Source organism: Armigeres subalbatus, chromosome 2 (assembly GCF_024139115.2).
Source record: "Armigeres subalbatus isolate Guangzhou_Male chromosome 2, GZ_Asu_2, whole genome shotgun sequence".
Classification (NCBI taxonomy): domain Eukaryota; kingdom Metazoa; phylum Arthropoda; class Insecta; order Diptera; family Culicidae; genus Armigeres; species Armigeres subalbatus.
In genome coordinates this window covers 193,226,640-193,248,157 of record NC_085140.1, presented here as the reverse complement: position 1 = coordinate 193,248,157, position 21,518 = coordinate 193,226,640, and the positions used below count along the sequence as shown (strand labels likewise).

At 37.6% G+C, this 21,518-nt stretch overlaps 2 protein-coding genes across 2 annotated transcripts in view; one reads left to right on the top strand and one right to left on the bottom strand.

The window, feature by feature from the left end:
- The window catches only part of LOC134211437 (phosphatidate cytidylyltransferase, photoreceptor-specific-like), an 83,468-nt gene that overhangs the window by 34,592 nt on the left and 27,358 nt on the right, over window positions 1-21,518 (bottom strand). The window contains exon 3 of the mRNA XM_062688288.1: window positions 15,068-15,164. Within this exon, the coding sequence (XP_062544272.1) occupies window positions 15,068-15,164 (97 nt within the window). The remainder of the gene's footprint in view (window positions 1-15,067; window positions 15,165-21,518) is intronic.
- LOC134211434 (uncharacterized) lies at window positions 4,351-13,895 on the top strand. The gene is made up of 4 exons (XM_062688286.1): window positions 4,351-5,703; window positions 12,940-13,248; window positions 13,322-13,458; window positions 13,525-13,895. Exons 1-4 carry the CDS (start codon window positions 4,984-4,986, stop codon window positions 13,595-13,597), a joined length of 1,239 nt encoding a protein of 412 aa, XP_062544270.1. The 5' UTR covers window positions 4,351-4,983; the 3' UTR covers window positions 13,598-13,895.

The window sequence follows — 21,518 nt, the reverse complement described above, 5'->3', positions numbered from 1 at the left end:
GTGGACAACGGCATAGACTACGAGGCGCGTCCGGAGACGTCGGAAAGTATCGACCGCCAGCTGTGCGCCATCGAAGAGGCAATGTCGGTGGCCAATGGCTCGGCAGGTAAGCAACATCCTAACCATTGATACACTCACCAAAGATTTGATCCGTTTGCGAAATGTCACGCGAAGGCAGTACCAGGTTACTGGGCTGCCTTTCCTTAAGACACGTTGCAATCAGAAATAATGATTTTTCCAATAAGATCCGCGCTCTCCCAGACTGTGCTAAGCCGTCTCCAGAAGCCTTGCGAGCAAAGGCGTAGGATGTTTTCGCGTTGGAAACATTCTCGACTCCCTGGGCATAGTGTATCCTTTGTACTTGCTACACAAAATACATACTTATGCAATGGCGGGCATAGGAAAGCTTTCAAATAATAACTGAGGAAATGCTAATAGAATACTAAGTTGAAAAGCAGGCCAAGTTCCAGTTGGAATGAAGAGCCATTGAAGAAGAAGAAGACAAAGAACAGTTAAGCCGTTCTGGAAATTGACCAAAATTCTAAAATCCAAGCCTCGGCCCATTCCACCTTTGATCCCATTAGACAACAATGGCTCTAAGGATCGCTTGATAACTCCTGCAGAGAAGGTCGCCGAAATAGGTCGTCACTTTGTCAGCTCACACAATCTTGAACAGAACATCGTCAGTCCACATGAAGCAGCTGTTAACGAGAGCATGCTAACAACATCCATCTTATTCCCAACGACTTCTCGGAGGAGTTGGAGATCTCAGCTGGCGAATTGACGGCTTATATCAAATCATCGAAAAACATGAAGGACCCAGGCTTCGACAGCATCCTGAATCTCGAACTCAAACATATGAGTGGTCCGAGCACCTTTCGCTGACTTTTAATCAGTGTCTCTCCGACTCAGCTACTTTCCATCGTCCTGGAAGTCAGCGAAAGTCACCACCGTCCGTAAACCTGGGAAGGATCCTTCCTCACTCGTCCCATCAGTCTTCTCTCAGGGTTATCCAAGTTATTCGAAAAAGCTATTCATCACTGGTTAAAATATCAACATCTTGCTCGATGAACAGTTTGGTTTCCGACGCGGTCGATCAACCGTTTACCAACTGACCCGAGTTACCAACGTCCTCAAACGGAACAAGTTTGTCGCAAAAATCTCCACCGTGGCCTTACTCGATGTCGAAGACGGCATTCTGTCTCTGTTCGCAGATGACACCTCCATCGTCTACAACGCTAGAGTGGTCAGAGCGCTAGTGGCAAAACTCCAACGATGCCTGGATGCCATGACAGAGTATATATGACAATCTGGAAGTTCTGTATCAACGCGGCGTAGTCCCAGGTCATCATTTTCCCCCACTCTAAATCCCCTAAACATGTTCCGTCTGGGGACTGTAAAATCATCCTCAATGGCACGACTGTGGAATGGGCCAATGAGGCAGACAATCTTGGCTTGGTTTATTGTCTGCCAACAGGTTGACAAGACGGTGACAAAGCGTTACGTTTTGTTGAAACTACTGTACCCTTTGATCAACCGTCGGTCGTCATTGTTCCTGAAAAATAGGCTTGCTGTCTACAAGCAAATCATCCTCTCCGTGATCGAATATGGCATGCCGGTCTGGGAGAGCTGTGTAAAAACTCATCATCTGAAACTCAAACGAGTTCAAAACAAGTTCCTGAGGATGATCATGAACACCCCTCCCAGGATACGAACTTCTGAGGTCCACCGTCTGGGTGATATTAAAACCCCTTTACAAGCGCTTTGGTGAGTGTAAGGAAATAATAAGGGTCCGTTGCTTACAATCGGACCAGGCGACCGTTAGGGCGCTAGTTCCAATTTAGGTTTTAAATTATTATTGTTAATATTAGTGTACGTACAATCAATGCCTCCTTAAGGCTATTCTGATACATTAGATAAACTTCATAAATCACATTTAAATTCCAACCTTTGCTATTGAACCGAATCAAAGATAAAGGGCCAAGTGGTCAACCACTTGAAATATGAACCCTCTCTTTCCCACGACTTTTTTCGAAGATTTCAATAGGAAGGAACGATCTATGGAAAAAAAATGCTAGAACAAAAGTTATTTGGCATAGCTAAAATTAGTGGAAAACGAAAAAAAGGATTTGATTGTAAATCAATAGTTACTTGATTGTTTTCAATAATTTCACCATTTTTACTTAAAATTGATTATATTTGCAGTCTAGTGAAACTATAAGTTGTGCCAAATACTGATCTTTGTTGTTTAAATAATTCGATGAATGTTGGATGCTACCATGGGGAGGAAAGCTCGCTTAACTTTTCAAAAGGTCCTAAGTAACATTTTTTTCATGATTTAATTTGAATACTGCAATCAATAGCTTCCATGTTGTTCTATTGATTGCGCTATTCAAATTAATTCATGAAAAAAATGTTACTTAGGTCCTTTTGAAAAGTTAAGCGAGAAAGGGTTAAAAACAATGTAACAAACAAAAATTAAAAATAAAAGAATTTTAGTCAAATAAAAAAGGCTGATCCACTGTTCCACCGCAACGTTGTCTCGATCCCTTGAATCCTCCTGACTACCCCGGCGTCGAGAGTAGTCCACCAGCTCTGATGAAAGGTACTTCCGCACTGATGGAGCCCCGACTACCAGCGCATTGTGCTGGCTTCGTTTTCGGGTTGCAGAGGTGGTCCGACAGTTCCGGTGGTGGTTGACGTCCGCACTGGCGATGCCCTACATACCCGAGTGTCAAGGTATGTGTGTATGTATACAAATTTTGTAGACACACTTTTTGGAACTTAGCATTATCCGATTTACTTGCAACAAGTTGCATTCGACGGGGAATGCGGTCCCATTGTGCCAAATTTGGCCCGATCGGACATTGCATTTTGGAACCGTTTTTTTGTTTTTTTTTTTAAGAAAAAATATGCAAAATCGTTTTCAATGTTTAAGGCAAATACATGCAAAATGATAGAAAAAATGTGATCTATTCTCCTAAAGTGCTCTTTTGACCTTTCTAATGTAATTTTTTCAATACATTTTATGATTAACGAGAAAGGCATCAACGCCGCTAGGTGGATTAATCTGAGATTTTTGAATACTTAAAAAATGTGATATAAATTTCATTTTTGAAGTCAAAAAATTGATTTCTATTAAAAATTATGGGAACTGAGCATAATTATTCTCATGATTCTTGGTTATTGGGAGAGAAATCAATGTATTTCATGTGCATGTGCTTATTTTTATTGATATAGGAACATATACCCCTAGATATACCCTATAATCCCGTAATGGCTTGACTTAATTTAAATATAACAATGTGTGTTTTTTTAATGCCTATTTTTTAATTTCCTGAAGTTCCAAACTCCTGAATTCTCAAATTCCTAGATTACTAAATTAAGCATGAAGAACAATTTAAGTTTTGAACTATACTGCCGCTAACCGCAAGTCGAGCACATCTGTATATGCGCCTCCATATACAGATGTGCTCGACTCGCGGTTAGCGGCAGTATAAGCCCTAATGATATGTTATGCGCTTTACGCGAGATTTGAAATAAATAAAATTTTCTCAACTGTACAGCGATACTTTTGTATCAATGCTTTTTGTCCAGTCTGTAGCAAAGAGCTCACTTTAAAGACGGCTGAACCACAGACAAACAGACGTAACACTGAATAAATCACCATTGTCCATGAGCTCAACGATGATTTTAAATTCAACTGATCACTATTTCCACATCCAGAGACGCGCGCATCATACATATACCTTTAATAGTTGACATCCCACACTTAGTAGCACCTATTGTTGACATTGCCATACTGAACTTTATTTCGTGTAACACGCACATGAAGTGGTGGTAATGTATAACTGAGCGATTAAGTTTGAAGGAAATTGTTCTAACTGTTACGTATGTTTGTCTGTGACTGAGCCATCATAGCTTGACGTTTTTGACGTTCCCGCTACTCGCACTACTCTAAATAAAATGACTATCGCACAAACATCTTCTCCCAGGAACGCCAACACAAACACCCCGGCCAACTACGGATTCATTCACACAATTCAGTACTGATTCGAATCATACAATCTATCAAGCATGTGATATAATTCCACTACAGTACTAGTGGGTCTATGGGATGCCCATTCAATGGTAGCGGAGGTGATCACCACTACATAACGGTTACCGACTCTGTTTGCATATTCCTAGTGTCTACCTGACCTAAGCTCGCGTCTACTATCATGGTATCGTGGTGGTGAATGAAAACATTCAACATGCAGCCCATGCCAAAGCACAGACAAGTTTATGATATAGGTACAACACATTATTGGCATAGCGTGGTTCCTACAGATGTTTATTGCATGTTTCGTTTTTTGTTTTCCGTTCGCCTGTTGAGTCGCTGTTGTTGCTGCGTTCGCCACTATAGAAAGATCCAACCACGCATTCGAGCATTCAAAACTCGAAAGTCATGTAAGCCTCTTCTACTGTGTTGTGTGTACTTAGCGTTGCAGTAGAAACTAGCCAGGAGGCTCATTCAGTCAGCCAAGCAGTAGTCAATCAGTCGAGCTTATTTTACCTTCCAGTGCAGTACGAAAACCTCTATCTGTACGATTGTGTGACATAGAAACTCAAATCATTCGCAATTAAAAAAGTAGTGGGTGTCTGTCCAGCAAAATCGCCTTCACGATGACCAGTGAGCAGTCTGCTGCAGTAGACAAAGAAAATCTAGCGTAGCATTTGCGAAACACAAATTGAATTACGACAAAGCAAGTTTTGCGACCAACAACATTCACTGCAGTGCAATCTTCAAGGTTTCCTCGGAAATTCACTTCGGCTGACGTGACGGTGTGCAAGTGTGTTCTCATATATCACGACGCCAGAAAGTTTCGAGTGTGTCATCTAATTAGAATCGGTTCTATTCGTAAGAAACCGCTACCACATATTGACCAGTAGTAATACGTGTGTAAGTGGTCAAGAGCATCGTAGGCTCGACAGGGAGCGAAGATGTCGCTTCGAGCAATACAGAAACGGGACAGGAACAAATTATCATCTGCCCAGCAAAAGCAGAATCACTTTATCAACAAAAGTCGTAGCTTTGGTGGAGGACCAACGGGCATCGTTGTCAGCAGCAATACCAACATCAGTAGTGTTGGTGCTGGCGCTACTGGTGGCCCTCACCATGATAGTCATCACCGTCATCATAACCAGCCAAGTAGTAAAAATGAAAAGTGGAGAAATTCAAGCACCGTCAGCATATCGTCTTCTATAGCTCCTGCAACGACAGCTCTAACTCACAAGAAACGCTCTGTTTCGTATCCGAGTCTGCATAAACGCAACAACGCCACCCACTCATCATCATCGCTGCGGTTCACCAAGTCGGAAAGTGATCTCCACAACAGTGCCCAATCCCCCGGAGGGATTGCGTTGAGTGACGCAGTGAATGCGAATAATTTGTACCTAGGTGCCAAATCCGAGGTTTGCCTGCGGACGTTGGCAGTTAAGAGCACGCATCAACCTCCGGCCCCGTTCAGGCAGGGCAGCGTGACCGGCGGATCCAGCGGCCAACGGCAGAGAATGTACGAAAGCAGCCGGAGGCCATCGGAGCTCAGCGGTGGCGAATTGGGCAGGGCCGACAAGTTCGCGGAAATCAGTAGCAATAACAATGTCGCCGTTCGCATACCAATCATCGGCTATGAGGTCATGGAAGAGAGAGCCCGATTCACTGTGAGTACTGTTTTTGTTGCTTTATTTTCTATAATAGTGCGAAGAAAGAGAGTGCGGTTAAGATAGGTATTGATAACGAAGGGCGGTAATTATAGGCTACGAGATGCAACACATAGACCTTTAGGGTGATGATAGTTATTCTCGGCTGGAGTCCCAAATATCGACAAACGCAATACTATTTTGTTAAAGCTTCGCTGGAAGCTTTTGTGCTTACTCGAGGGTGCACAATGCAGAAGATTGAAATTTCATGAACTCAATGGAAATATCGAGTGCTGTTTCTAAGCACTATACCCTAATAGTCCTCTTTCCTATCAAGTGCAAATCGGCTCGTGATGGAATGTTTGCGTGATTTAGGAAAACACACGAGATTCGTTTCGACACGCTAAACAAATCGCGGTTGTGTATTTCAATTGATTTGTGGAAAGTATGATGCATATGCAAATAAAACCTAATGATAAGCGAAATGCAGATAGGGATAATGTGAACAGAAACGCCTCTCGATGTATGAGGAAGGCAAATAGCGATACAAATAGCTGAAGGTAATGATGAACAATCATAAATGATGTTTGAATAGATTTCAACATATATCTTCTTGTATTGACTAAAGGGTTGTACGGAGGACTTGTTCATCCAAACATATAGGTACGCACATTTATGGAAAACACAAATTGGTCAATAAGCGATTAATTTCCATCATGGAGTTCTATTCCATAGATAGGTAGAGCTCATTGAGCCAGAGCTTTAAAGCTTTGAAGCAAATTATTTACTTATAAAACGAATTAGTACTAATCCATTTTATTCCACAACTTTGTAATCTTTGTAATCAGATACGCATTTTAACCTTAACAGAAAGGCCGTCTTTACTGTCACATACTTGACTCGACAGTCGAGTCTAGTAAGACATTCAAGACGACCTTATTGTTGAGGTCGAAATACGTATCTATGAAGATTACAAAGTGGTAGGATTAAATGGAACAGTACCGTGACATGCCCTATTACCGTGGGGTTAAGGACGTGTTCACAATAAATTCGCTATATAAAATTCAATTTGTAACAATCACCCTTGAAAACTATGTCGCTTTAATCAATATTAAATACATTTGAAGGGAAAAATTTTGTACTTCAACTCACAGTGGCCTTTCCCCTAACCTCAATCTACCTGTGCACTGAGTTTAAATTTAAGGAATTGGTGTGCGGAAATGCCTAGAATAACTAGATTTTGATTAGTAAAACCGACTCTGATAATTATATTTTCCATTTGGGCTGTCCAAATATCAAAATTTTCACTTTTTGGGTCAGTGCACAGGTAAAAAGTGAGGTTACGCGACGCCACTGTCAACTCATAAAAAATGAAGAAAATAGTATTCGACATTTGACTTATGAATATGCCTAATACCGCATACATTCCGAAGAAGATTCCAAATACCGCGCAGAAAATTGCCTAATACCGTGCCCTATCAAACAAGCTCAAATGATGAGCTTAAGAGCACATTTACAATAAAATATGTAAATAATTGAATCATATACAAATTTCAATTAAATTATTAGGTCATACATACTAAAAAACGTCAAAAAAAATTACTATTTTACACAGACCTTCTGGGAAAAGAATCATTTCCTTGGGAAGTTAGCAATTTCTCAATATTGACGGTTTAAAAGCGTTTATTATTTTTCAAATAATTTACTTCACATTTATTTAGGTTTTAGATAGATGATATCCAATCGAGGGTCTAAGTAGATTTTACGACAATGGGAGGATTTGTATTCAGATGAAAAATGCTCTACCTTTATTTCTAAAGGAAACTGCACAGGAAAAATATTTACGTCTATAGTCTGTGGTAAATATCGCATAAATGATATTGTATTCGTTTGTGCTGAACGACACAATAAAGACGATTTGTATGTTCATTAGATGTACTTCAAGTCTTCCAACAGAAGTTTCTCTTAGAGGAAGAATTGGAATAATACATATTGCAATATGTAATTCATCTTCCCTAGTAATCCTACGCATAAAATATCGTAGATATTTAATATGAATGTTTAAATATCTATACGATATTGTCTAGGAGTCTATGTATTCAATGTGATGGTTACGTTTTATTTTTCTGAGTATCAACTGCACGGTATAGCCTAGTCACGGTATTAGGCACTACTGGCGAAGAAGATGGCCTAATACCGCGATAATTGTTTTGATCAATAAAAATGCAAAAACAAGAAATTAAAATACCATTTCAGTACCCAGCTCATTTTTTATAGCTGTAAAACTGAACTCAATGATATATTGGAAGTAAATATCATTTAAAAATCAAGTTACAAGACTTGGAAATATAACCATAATTGTAAGCGTTTTGCTAAGCAGATGCAAATTTTGGCTGGTCGAGCCATACATTTTCACATTTATTTTTTAGCGCCTAATTTACGTCACAAATACCCACAATAATAATTTGCTAACATTTTCTATATTTGTGTATTTCACCAAATAATGTGATGTGTATGACAGACAGTACCTCTATATTCATCAATTTGGATAAAATCCACAGCATTAGGCAATGCGCGGAATTAGGGCAGGTCACGGTACTATAATTTGTCTTACGGTGTAAGTGTCATTTGTCAGATTTCAGAAAATTCTGAAACCGAATTCTTTGCAGCAATATGAACCGTTTTTTAGAAACTGCACATGAGATTTTTTTTACAGGGGAACTGTTTTCAATCTTACTTAACATATATTCATCTCATCGCGAAACAAAGAAATACAACAACAATTTTGTCGCTTCTTTTTGCTAACATGCGTGCTCACTGCTAGAAAAAAATCACAAAAATAGAAACAAATAAAATTCCATTTCAATGCTTTGTTTTTCATAGGATGAATATCGGAGCTATGAGATTCTGTCCAGGAGCAGTAACCCTATTCTGAATCCTTGTCCAAAAATACGAATTTTGGCAAAAAATACGAAAATAAAATTTTTGTTCTGAAAAGTATGATTTTTTTTCGTTTGTTTGAGAAACTATCCAGGCTGTCGAGTTTTGCCTAAAACTATTGATTCGTATCAAAGAAGAAAGATTCGGTGCAGTGTCTCAAACAAATTATTCATATATTGTTCAGTTTTCGATTCAATACGCATGGGTTATATATGACCCAATACGAAAATCAGCTGTCAAAAATCAGTTTTAAGAAATAGAGCCTTGCTTTCATCAGCAAAAATGTTCAAAATTAACTGCTCCATCCCGGAAAAATATTGCACAGGTCAGGTTACGGGCACTACGATGATCTAGAGCATCCAAACTATCCTTGAGTTATAATTATGATGTTCTTAGGAATCAACGCCATACTTTACCATATTCTTGTAAAATGATTGAAATTTAAATGCCTACGATACTCCAAACGTCTTTGACTTCAGATCTGAATATCCAAATCGATCAACACACAATGTCCGCACTATTTTTATGAGTTGGAATAGCTCCACAGTACCTCGTAACACCATTACAGACAGATTACAGACTTCACTCGACATCTACGACACTCCAAACTATCTTTGAGTACAGATCTTAATGTTCAAATCGATCAACATGAAGATCTTCGGTGTCCTCACTAGTTTTATGAGTTGGAATAGCTCCAAGATACCTTACACCATTACAGACACACCACAGAATTCGATCAATATCTACGACACTTCAAACTGTTCAAATTGATCAACATGAAGATCTCCGGTTTCTCAACTATTTTTATGAGTTGGAATAGCTCTACGGGACTTCATTACACCATTACAAACAAACTAAAGAATTCGTTCGACATCTACGACACTCCAAACTATCCTTGAGTACAGATCTTAATATTCAAATCGATCGACATGAAGATCTTCGATGTCCTCACTAGTTTTATGAATTGGAATAGCTCCAATATACCTCGTAACACCATTACAAACACCACAGAATTCGATCAATATCTATGACACTTCAAACTGTCCTTGAGTACAAATCTTAATGTTCAAATTGATCAACATGAAGATCTCCGGTGTCTCAACTATTTTTATGAATTGGAATAGCTATACGGGACTTCATTACACTATTACAAACAAACTACAGAATTCCATCGACATCTACGACACTCCAAATTATCCTTGAGTACATGATACTCAAATCGATCGACATGAAGATCTTCGATGTCCTCACTAGTTTTATGAGTTGGAATAGCTCCAAGGTACCTCGTAGCACCATTACAGACGCATCACAGAATTCGTTCAATATCTACGACACTTCAAACTGTCCTTAAGTACAGATCTTAATGTTCAAATTGATCTACATGAAGATCTCCGGTTTCTCAACTATTTTTATGAGTTGGAATAGCTCTACGGGACTTCATTACACCATTACAAACAAACTAAAGAATGCGTTCGACATCTACGACACTCCAAACTATCCTTGAGTACAGATCTTAATATTCAAATCGATCAACATGAAGATCTTTGTTGTCCTCACTAGTTTTATGTGTTGGAATAGCTCCAAGGTACCTCGTAACACCATTACAGACGCATCACAGAATTTGTTCAATATCTACGACACTCCAAACTGTCCTTGAGTACAGATCTTAATATTCAAAACGGTATTAAAAACGATCAACAAGATCTTCGATTTTGTCTCAATTAAGAGTTTGGGGGGTTTTTGTCTCGGTTAAGAGCAAATTTTGTGTTGTCTCATTTAAGAGCTTTGTTTTGTCCCGTGTACGGAGGAACAGGCCGTTTTACCTAGTATGGAAGCAGACTACCTAGATCTTCGATGTTTTAACTATTTTTATGAGTTGGAATAGCGCCACGGGACTTCGTTACACCATTATAGATACATTACAGAATTCGTTGAACTTCTACGACACTCCAAACTTTTTATGAGCTCAGATTCTAATATTCAAATCGATCAACATGAAGATCTTTGATGTTCCCACTATTTTAATGAGTTGGAATAGCTCCAAGGTACCTCGTAACACCATTACAGACACACTACATACTTCGCTCGACATCTAAGACTCTGCAAACTATCCTTGAGTACAGATCTTAATACTCAAATCGATCAATATGAAGATCCTTGATCTCCCTACAAGTTTTATGAATTGGAATAGCTCCACGGGACTTCAATACACTTTTACAGGCACACTACAGAATTCGTTCAATATCTACGAAACTTCACCAACTAACACACAAGCTCGGAAACTTATGAATCACTCTGTTGGTCTTGTAGACCTCCAATATCTGAACTCAAGAATGATTTGGAGTACCGCAGGAATGTTGTTGAGAATGTTGTGATTTGTGTATACTGGTGTAATGATGTCCCATGGGGTTGCTCCAACAATCACACAGGCTATGAATCACTCTGTTGGTGTTGTGAACCTCCAATATCTAAACTCAAGAATGGTTTGGAGTACCGTAGCTATTCTGGGAATGTTGATTTTTTATATGCTGATGAAATAAAGCCCCCCCCTCCCCCATTCACCAACTAACACACAAGCTCGGAAAGCTATGAAATCACTCTGTTGGTTTTGAAGATCTCCAATATCTGAACTCCGTTGAAGTTCCGGTAACACTGCGATTTGATAAAAATAGTTTAATTGTGTCTCAAGTACCATTGCCAACTTCATCTTAGGATTGATCCCCGTAAAACGCTTTGTTGTCCATGCAGATCATCAAGATCTGAACTTAAGGAAGGTTTGGAAGCCCTAAAAGATCTCAAAAAAATATTTTCCTTCATATTTCTACTTTTTTATGGTTTGCATCCGTAGTAGTATGTCTAAAGTTTATGTCAAAGAACGACGAAAAAAATCCGTGTTGAATCGGTTAAGGTTGGCGCAAAATGGGGCACTTTTTTATTTGATTACATGAATTAGCCAAAAAATCGAAATTTAGCCAATAAAAAATGTTGACGGGAGAGGTCAATACAACAGTTCATGCATCGTAATGACGATTTTTTACATGCTTCTGAAGTTGGTATTTTTATTTTAGCCTTCGATCGGCCATAACTCTGTTTTTGTTGTGGATTGCTCACAATTTTTCATAGGAGGTAATTTAAATTAGGTCAGAGGGAAAAATGTTATCGCCTTTGAAAGTGATGCAGTTCAACTGTGGACACCCTTTTAACTTGAAAATAATTTATTACACCCAAGTTTTGCCTTTCGCGTATACTAAGTATACGTAAAGAATATAGGATCACTCCAAAATCGTACTTTTAATAGAAGGCTCGAGAACCCATAGAAAACCCATAGTGTTATATACCAATCGACTTAGCTCGACGAATTGAGATGATGTCTGTATGTGTGTGTGTGTTTAAAAAAAATGTGAGACACACTTTTTTGTACTTAGTTTTATCCGATTTGCTTGCAACAGGTTGCATTCGACGCGGAATCCTTCCTTATTTTTTGATATTAAAAATTGGCTTAATCGGTCATTGCGCTCCAGAGTTATTAAAAAACATTGTTTTTTTATTTTTACTATTTTTACCAATAGAAGCGTCGAAAAATATTGATTCTTTGGGAAAGCTGCCTTAAAATAAGCAAAACTATACAATGAAATACTATACAATAAAACGAATTCTCGGTTCTTCCATCACCCTGCTACTAAGCCACCCTGTGTAATACAAGCTCTTGGTGCAGAACATGGGACTTATTAGGCCTATACAGATCCAGTAAGATCTTCGACTTCAATGTTTGTCGAGTCTCCATGTTTAATTTAGGTTTTATTTAGTTATTATGGTCGGTCTCCAGGTCCGCAATCCACCTCGTTTTCATAAGCGTGGAACAAATTAAGGGGGTCAAACGCAAAGGGGTGTAAGTGACAAAAAGTTAGTTTCGAGAAAAACGGGTGCAAAGTTTTTCAATATTTTTTCGCTCCATACAAATTGTATGAAAGTTAAAAAAATTACTAATTTTCTGTGAATTTTCACATTTTTTCAAAACAACGTACAAGCTATATCAACATATTGCCGCAAAGCTTTAAAACCAAAGCATTTTTTCTTGTGGCCAACTCAATTTTGACCAAAATGTTACTTACACCCCTCTGCTTCTAATCCCCTCAATTTATGTTTCACATGTTTTAGAGCTATTGTACGTCATATAATAACTGAATCTGCTGCGACATGCATTCCTCAAAGTAAAACATTCATTTGTTTACTAACATCGAATGACCTAATTATCTTTATTCTTTTTTGCTCCCCTCTCATGATTGCGGCGGCATGCGGGCTTCCTCCACCGAGCAGATCTTCAAACTGCGCATCGAAAATAGCATCTCCCATACATGCTGGTTGGTACTGCGGCGCTACACCGATTTTGTGCGTTTGAACAACAAACTGCGAACGTACTTCCCGCACTGCACTCTGGTACTGCCGCGGAAGAAATGGTTCGGCGATAACTTTAGCAGCGGTTTCATCGACAACCGGATACAGGGACTGCAAACCTTTATCAACACCATTATGGGCGACGATGCCATGCGAACCTGCCCGGTCGTTCGGGAGTTCTTCTGCCTCGACGAACCGCCATCCTATTCGGAGAGCATGGAAGAATCTAGGGTAAGGCAAATCTTTTTCGGTTTGCTTTTTTTCTTGTTTTGGCACCATTTTTTACGGAATAAACAAATTTCAGATAATTTTTGAAGCTCAGGAAGAAACTATATCTCATCTGAAGCAACAGCTGCAGACCAAAGATGAACTGATTTCAGCCCTCCAGGCAAAACTCGCCAGCGAAATGACTAGGAATAAGGTGCTAAGTAACGTTGTACGGTAAGCATCGTTGAACATCGATTGACCGATAAGGGCATATGAGATATTCGTTATTTCTTTTTTTAGGAACAGCATCGAGGACTGCAATAAATGTGCAAATCAGATAAGCAACCACTTGAAAGAGTCTGCCATCAAGTAGTACTGCTGTATATGAGGATTCTGCAAACCACTTGTAGCTATATTATTTTGTTTTATAATTTGATTATGATTTAAGGATATGTTACATGGATAGTGAACAACGACAAATAATACACCACGAATGCCTTAAATTGTTGACATTAAGCATAAACGATGGTATTTTCTATAAGAAATTTTGCTAGTTTGATACACTACGAGTCAAACTATGTACTAAAGTTTACTACGATATTATAAGCAGCACTATTTACCATAGTTTTACAGTTTAATTCGAAGGAAATATAATCTCCACTATTGTATAATTGAGTTGTTTAGCAACGATCTATCCGAAACTCAATTAGAACTGATTTAGATAATGATTGAATATGTGGAAAAAGGTCAGTAAATGCTTAAATTTTGTGACAATGATGAAAAATCTCAACCAACATATTAGAACCATATGCTTTCTATCGGAAATAATTATAATGCATTCGCTGATTTTTATACAAAATGGTCATTCTTGAGGAGCAAAATCTAGATTTCTAGCGATTAAATTGAGGACATTTTTGGCATCCCAGCCTAAAATGACCTAAATTTTCAATAAATGATAATGTGACAATGTTGGCGGTGTGGCATGTTCTTTCAACATAAATATACGCAATTAATGTGCTTTACTTAGTATAATGGAAATATTTCCACCGAAGATTTCAATTGGCTTCACGCAAAACTGAAAGTATGTTCTTTTGTGGAGAAGTATGCTCTTTTGCGGGAAAATGGGACTACCCACAAAAGGAGTAAAATTTGATGCATAAAAGGCATAAGTTTTACACATTTTTCCTGCTTTTATGCTTAAAAGTTATTCATTTGTGAATAAAAGTTAAAATATTTATTCCTTTTTGTGTGTACTGCCGTAGTCTGGCAAAGTGACGTATACGTCATTTTACAAAAATGGTATTAACGAGTAGCACTCATCGTAATCTTTAACAGGAAAATGGAAAACATGTATGTTCTAAAATGGCGCATACGTCACTTTTTCAGATTACGGCAGTGTAGTCCCATTCTCCCACGAAATAGCGTACTTTGAAGTCATATCTGAATACTTTATATTCAAAAGAGCATAATTCAAAGTCTTTTGTGTGTAAACTTTTTTTGCAGTGTAGAGTGTTTGTGCCTTTTTAGAATTTTTGAAAATCATTATGGATATTCATTTGCCAGCGTAAGCTGCTGGTGATTATTGAAATGTTTCATACACAATCACAAGGGACACATTTCAAGTCTTAGCTTATGAAACATTTCTATAAACAGATACGCAGCAACCTATGCCGTTAAGTGAATACCCCTATTGAGATTTGCATACTTATTCATCGTTTTATTTCACCCCCCCCCCCTCCCATGACAAAAATAGATTGTTACAACTATGTGATCATAATCAGCAAAGTCAGTGATTACTCTTAACACTTGTCGAATTCGAATGCGTTCACGTTAGAATACTTACCGTTATCATAAGCGCCAGTGGACCACAATAGATGATAAGACAAAATCCGCTGATCATAAGGAATGTGAAGATGCCTCTTATCACCCAATTCTTCCACCTGAAATGAAATAAATGGAAGCAACATATAGTAGGTAAAGCCCGATGTCAGGATAAAAAAAATACTTCAAATCCGCTCCGCATGAACCTAAATCCCTACGAATTCGCCTTAAAAATATAATAGTGATCAAAGTCGTTTCTAATGAATTATTCAGTACAAATAGCAGATTGTATCTATTTTGTTTTTGTTTCTTTGACATGTTACTGCGATCGTGCCATATAGGGCTGGGAAAAAATCTGAAGATCAAGAGAAAAGGAGGAAACCTTTTTTATATCATTCGTTTTCACTGGCAAACGAGTATACCTCTGCATACCCACAAATGTCACACTTGTAGAATTTCATTAGCAAAGAAGGGTACAAATAAAAGTGACAGATAAGTTTCAATGAAATTGTCTAATTCTATCGTTATATCAACCATCGTCCTTATTACTGTGCGGTAGACAATAATATAATATCTATATTAATTTGGCTCAAAAACACTTTTTCAAATTTGTTCATGGGCCGCTCTAATATTTGGTTTTTCCTGATTCCCTGATGCTCTGAACAAAATTTCAGCCAAATCGGTCAACGGTTGAGCGGTGCTAAGCTCGTTGGAAATTTATGTGGTAAAAAGTATGCAGAAACATTAAAAAACAGTGACAGTAACAGTTGGTTAGCACAATTTACGTTGAAACTATGATACTCATTCAGTTCTTGTAGAATTAAATACAGCATGTTATGCTAAAAACTGCGAGAAGATTAGAGTTTATTATGCAAAGATATTAGCATTTTACTAGAGTGTGGTATGGCCTGTATATTCTTTTCATAGGTGAAAGAAACGAAATTTGCTCAAACCCCACTTCAAAAAATGCTAATATGCTGTATTAAATTCTTCAAGATCACAGTTTTTCATAGTAAATTGTGCCTTCTAACTGCAAACCATAGTTTTTGGATGTTTCTGCAAACATTTTTTGCATATTTACTTTCAACGAGTTAATTAAAACCGCCCAAATGTTGACCGATTGGACTGAAATTTTGTCCAGAGCCCGAATAAGAGGGCATAAAAATTTGTATGCAGAGGGTTTTGGGGCCGGGGATGGTTCGATTCGTTCTTCTGGAGAGGGGGGCTCCCATACAAATGAAACACAATGTTCGTTATACATAAACAATAACTTCTATCTGTCTGATCCTTATAGACTCCGAAATTTCAGGCTGGGAAAGATATTTAACACACAACTTTCTACCTAGCTCAAAAACTAATCAAACTAATGGAACCAAATGTGGCATGTATATGTTTTTGATGACAAAAATGTTCCTATGATGGTTCGAGACCTCTCCCGCTCTAGAAAGAAGGGCTCCAATACTAAAATAAAAAAAAATCTGCATAACTTGAGAAGTAATCAAGCAAATAGAATCAAATTTGGAATATAACGGTTTTTGGAGGCAAGATATGTTTCTGAAATGATTTGAGACCCCTCTCCGCATTGAAAGGGAGGAGGGGACTTTTATACAAAAGAAACACTGATTTATGCATAACTCAAAAAAAATAATCAAAACGAACTCGGTGGTCTAGTGGCTACCGCTTCTGACCTTCTGCAGGAGGTCGTGGGTTCAATTCCAGGCTCGTCCCTTACCTACATTGTATTTATATCTTAGTTCTTTCTGTGTTTCACGTTATACCAAAACGATTCCTACTGTTAGAACCTTCCCCACAATCCCAAAACCTCCCGTGGCACCTATGAGAGATCGTAGAGTTCTCTGCATCTTTCTTAAGTAGATGTCCAACAAACCATCCTCCCCTTCCTCGGCATTCGCAAGGACGTGGCCAGGACAGATCTCGACTATTGGAGAGTGCATTGCTTCCATATAAGAGTTAGTGATTATTCCCAAATCAATATCTGTGGTAACGGATTAAAGTGATGCTACTTTCATACAATAGTCTTGGCTTGTACCACCTACGAATTTGTGCGAACTACTAAATGCTATGCTAATGCTAACTCAAAAAAAATCAAGCAATTGGAACCGAATTTGGCATGGTTAAAAAACAGATGATTTGAAATTTGCTCTACGATTGCCCCTTCTAAATATTTCATCGCCTCTATGAAGGAAGAAGATTCCGGAGGGCCAAATGAAATCAAATCGCAGAGCAAACGTCAATTAATTTTGAGTGAGACGAAGTTCGACGGGTCAGCTATACTGCCGTTCTACGCATACTTGCACCAAATTAAAAAAAAATCCAACTGAGCATTTGGAACAAAACCACAATTTTTAATCTTGGCCTCATAAGAGTAGATAATTAAAAAAAGATCTCATCACTACGTTATTGGGAGAGCTCTATTCTAATGACTTCATTCAAGTTTTTTGTTCAGAAATATAATTTTCGACCGTATTCATGAAAATATTTGAGCGGGACAATTATGCCGAGAAATATAACACTTGTTTACATATTTGTCCCGCTGCGTGATTGATTTCGTTAATGGCTACTTTGATCGACACATCTAGTTCCAAGCTTAATGTCTAAATTTGTACTACCCACGTGGTTGATGTTGTTAGATCACAATGGTATAACTTAGAATAAAAATCCGTTTGGCCGGCCTTGTTCGCTACTACAAATGGTGAGGCTAGTGAAAACTAAGTATTGAATACCATTTCTATAAGCAACACTGTATAACATAACATATTCTGCCATAATGACAAATATGCGCAGAAATTCAACAATGGGACAAATCGACTTGATGTTGTTTCATTGATTTTTCGAGCAAAGTTTCATATTTTTAAGTGTTTTCTGGAAAAACACATCAAATTAGGGCACTTTTTGATAAAAGTTCAAAATCTTCAAAAACTAAGGGGCCGTACACTAATTTACATAATACATTCTTTGGAATGTTTCTCTTGCAACATCTTCGGGTATTCTATTCAAAACTAATTTTTGGTATTTTGGTAAAACTCGCCGAGATCTGTCTCCTAGGTGCAAATTCGCTTGAAAAATCTTGAAAATATGCGCTACAGTGTCCTTTTTTCAAAAAACTTACGTTGTCTGTGCTCTGGGGTCAAATTGACCCCAAATTGAAATTGCTATAACTATTTTAATGTTTGGCCAATTTTGGATTGTTTGGGCTGTTTCCAAAGATAATTTAAGCATCTTTCAGGTCGTTACCAAAGACTTACTTTAGGTGGGCGGATCCATCGCGGGGAGGGGTTTTCGTAAAAAAGGGTACAAAACAGTGATTTTTATGCTTATTTTATTATATCTGAAAATCCTACCCATTTTGGACTGCATCTTTTCAAAAGGTTATGAAAGAAGGCGTCTGCTTTGACATGAGACATTGATTAGTTTAGCGCTTGGTCGCCAGGTGGCGGTATATTTGAATTCATTATTTTAGACTACTCAAGTAACTCCGATGTATGGAATTTTCCTCATTGTAAATATTCTTATCGCACAATTTTGAAATTTGTAAAGATGACGTCTGTAACAAAGTTCGTCTGGTGGAAATAGACTGTCATGTGACGGAATAAATAATAAGTAAATTTACAAATAGGCGGCGCTAGTGTACTTGCAATATTCTTGCATACATGAAATATTGCTTTAGCTTGAGATCCCTCATACCTACACCCAAGTTGTATTCGACAACATTGTTCAGGATGTCTAGCACTACAAAGCGGTGCTCAATATAATGAGCACTTCTTCCCATTTTTTAATTTGTGCGATAAGAATATTTACACTGAGGAGAATTCTATATATCGGAATATTTGAGTAGTCTAAAATAATGAATTCAAATATACCAAAACCTGGCGGCCGAGTTCTAAACTTATCAACGCCTCATGCCAAAGCACATGCCTTCCTGCATAGCCTTTTTAAAAGTTGCAGTTCAAAATGGGTAGGATTTTCGGATATAAGTAAAATAATCATGAAAAGTCACTGTTTTGTACCCTTGTTCACTAAAACCCTCCCGCGATGTACCCGCCCACCTATAGTCAATCTTTGGTAACGACCTGAAAGATGATTAAATTATTTTTCGAAACAGCCCAAAAATCAAAAATTGGCCAAACATTAAAAAAGTTATAGCATTTCAATTTAAATCAATTTGACCCCAGAGCACAGACAACGTAAGTTTTTTTGAGCACAGACAGAAGGTTAAGGAATTCTTTTGAAAATTCATTTGAAAATTATTTCAGGCACTCTATCTGGAATTCATTCTAAAACTCCACCGTGAATACTTTCGGAAATGAATCTTTAAATTTCATCGAAAATTAAATTAGGTTACTCTCTAAAGAATTCTTTCGGAAATTACTTTACAAAATACTTTGGAAATACCTTCGGAATTTTCTTCAGGAATTTCGTCTGAAGTTCCTTTAGATATTCTTCAAAAAATTCCTTCGGAAATTATTTCTGGAATTCCTTTAAATATGCCTTCAAAGTTCCTTCGAAAACTTCTTTAGGAATTGCATCGGAATTGCCTTTAGGAATTCTTTCGAAAAATCCTTTAGGAGCTCTTCAGAAACACTTTTAATAAAAGCTCCAGAAATTCCTTTAGCAATTACTTTGGAAATTATTTTACGAATTCCAACGAAAATTATTTCAGGAAATTCTAAATGACTTTCCGAAGGGATTTTTAAAGTATATTTAGAATGTATTTCCAATGAAATTCCTGAAGAAATTTTATAAGGATTATCTGAAGCCTGAAGGAACATCCGAAAGAACTCCTGAAGTAATTTTCCACTGAACTCTTGAAGGAAAATCCGAAAAAAAAAATCCGTGTAGAAATTCTAAGCGAATACCTGGAGAAGAAACTTCGAAGGAATTTCCGGAGGATTCCATAAAGAAATCGTTGGAGGAATTTGCCAAATTATTTATAAGTAAATTTTCAGGAATTTAAAAAAATCCTGGGGGTATTCCAAAAAGAATTCCTGTCGGACTGCTGGAAAAAATCTGGAATAATTTTTGATGATATTTTCCAAGGAGAACCTAAAATGATATACGAAAGAATTCCTAAAGAAGTTCCAGATGTAGGGGAACTGCTCCTTGAATTCATACCATGTACCCAAATCAATACCACCCGAAAACAAAGAATTGGTGCTCAAATTGTTTTATTTCTCATTTTTGTGATTTTTTTCAGCAGTGAGCACGCCGGATAACAACAAAACACGACACAAATTGAGCCTAAATTGCCTGTTTTGCGAATGTTATTGATATAGGAGCATGTTATTAATAACGGAACATATACCCTAATTCCAGTCAGAAGTTCCTAAGATATTTCTAAATACTTCCAGCGATTCGTTCGCCAATTCTTCAGGAATTTATTTAAAAATTCGTACAAAAATTTATTAACACGTACGTCCCCAACCCCCATTTTACGACAAAACTCAAAATTCAAAACCACACAGCTCAGCCAATTTCTAACGGATTTTCAAATGGTGAAAACCCTCTTTTTTAGAGAAAACTTGGCGTATAAGTTAAAATTTGAGGGAATGGCCTATGACATATGCATTATTCATTTGAAACGTGTATTTACGACTCCTCAATTGAACCTTTGAATGAAATTAAGTTAGCTCTACTCAAATGGGCTTTTCCCTGCTCCTAAATAAAATAAAATAAAAATAAAAATTATTTTAAGTTTTTAGTGGAATGTATCCACTTGTCATAAGACGAGTTTGTACTAGTAAGGCCGTATTCAGTGTCTCGTACTTAGCTCGATTAGTCAAGTACTATTGAGAGAGAATTACTTATCTGTCAAAGGTACAATAAAGTAGAGGAATTAAATGGAATAGTAAAAACTCGTCTTACAAGTGCCTTTGAATAAATTATATGAATACAACATGTTCACTTTCTCACTTGCTGTTCCCTGATTATCCCAAGAATTCCCTGATAATTCCTTAAATTTTCCAGGTTGACAATAATTCCCTGATAATTCCAGGTTTTCCAGGGTTTTCCAGGTAGAGTGCGTATTCATGAACGTGCAATGTTCTCGAATTCGGCTGTCAATGCAACTTAAGATTTGAGACTTCATCCCCTTTTTATAATATCCATACGACAAAAAATGTAGATTTTTTCCGTACCCAAATACAAAAACAAATTTACTTCGGTTGTAAAACCAAACTTTCCCAATCACACAGTGCCACCTTTTCTGGCATAGTGCCAGTAAAGCAGTGCCAGTAAAAAAACACGATCTACATGTTGACACTGACACCCACCCACCGTGCATGGAGAGTGCTTTCATTGGAGAAGTTGCATCTAAATTTAGATTGTATTCTCTTCATGGGTGGTACCGTCGTCATCTTTGAGGAAATTATACGCTTTTTCGACAGCAAATACTCTAAGCAATATGGCATGTTGGTGACAAGAATATGACGATAGTATATATACTAAATTCAAAA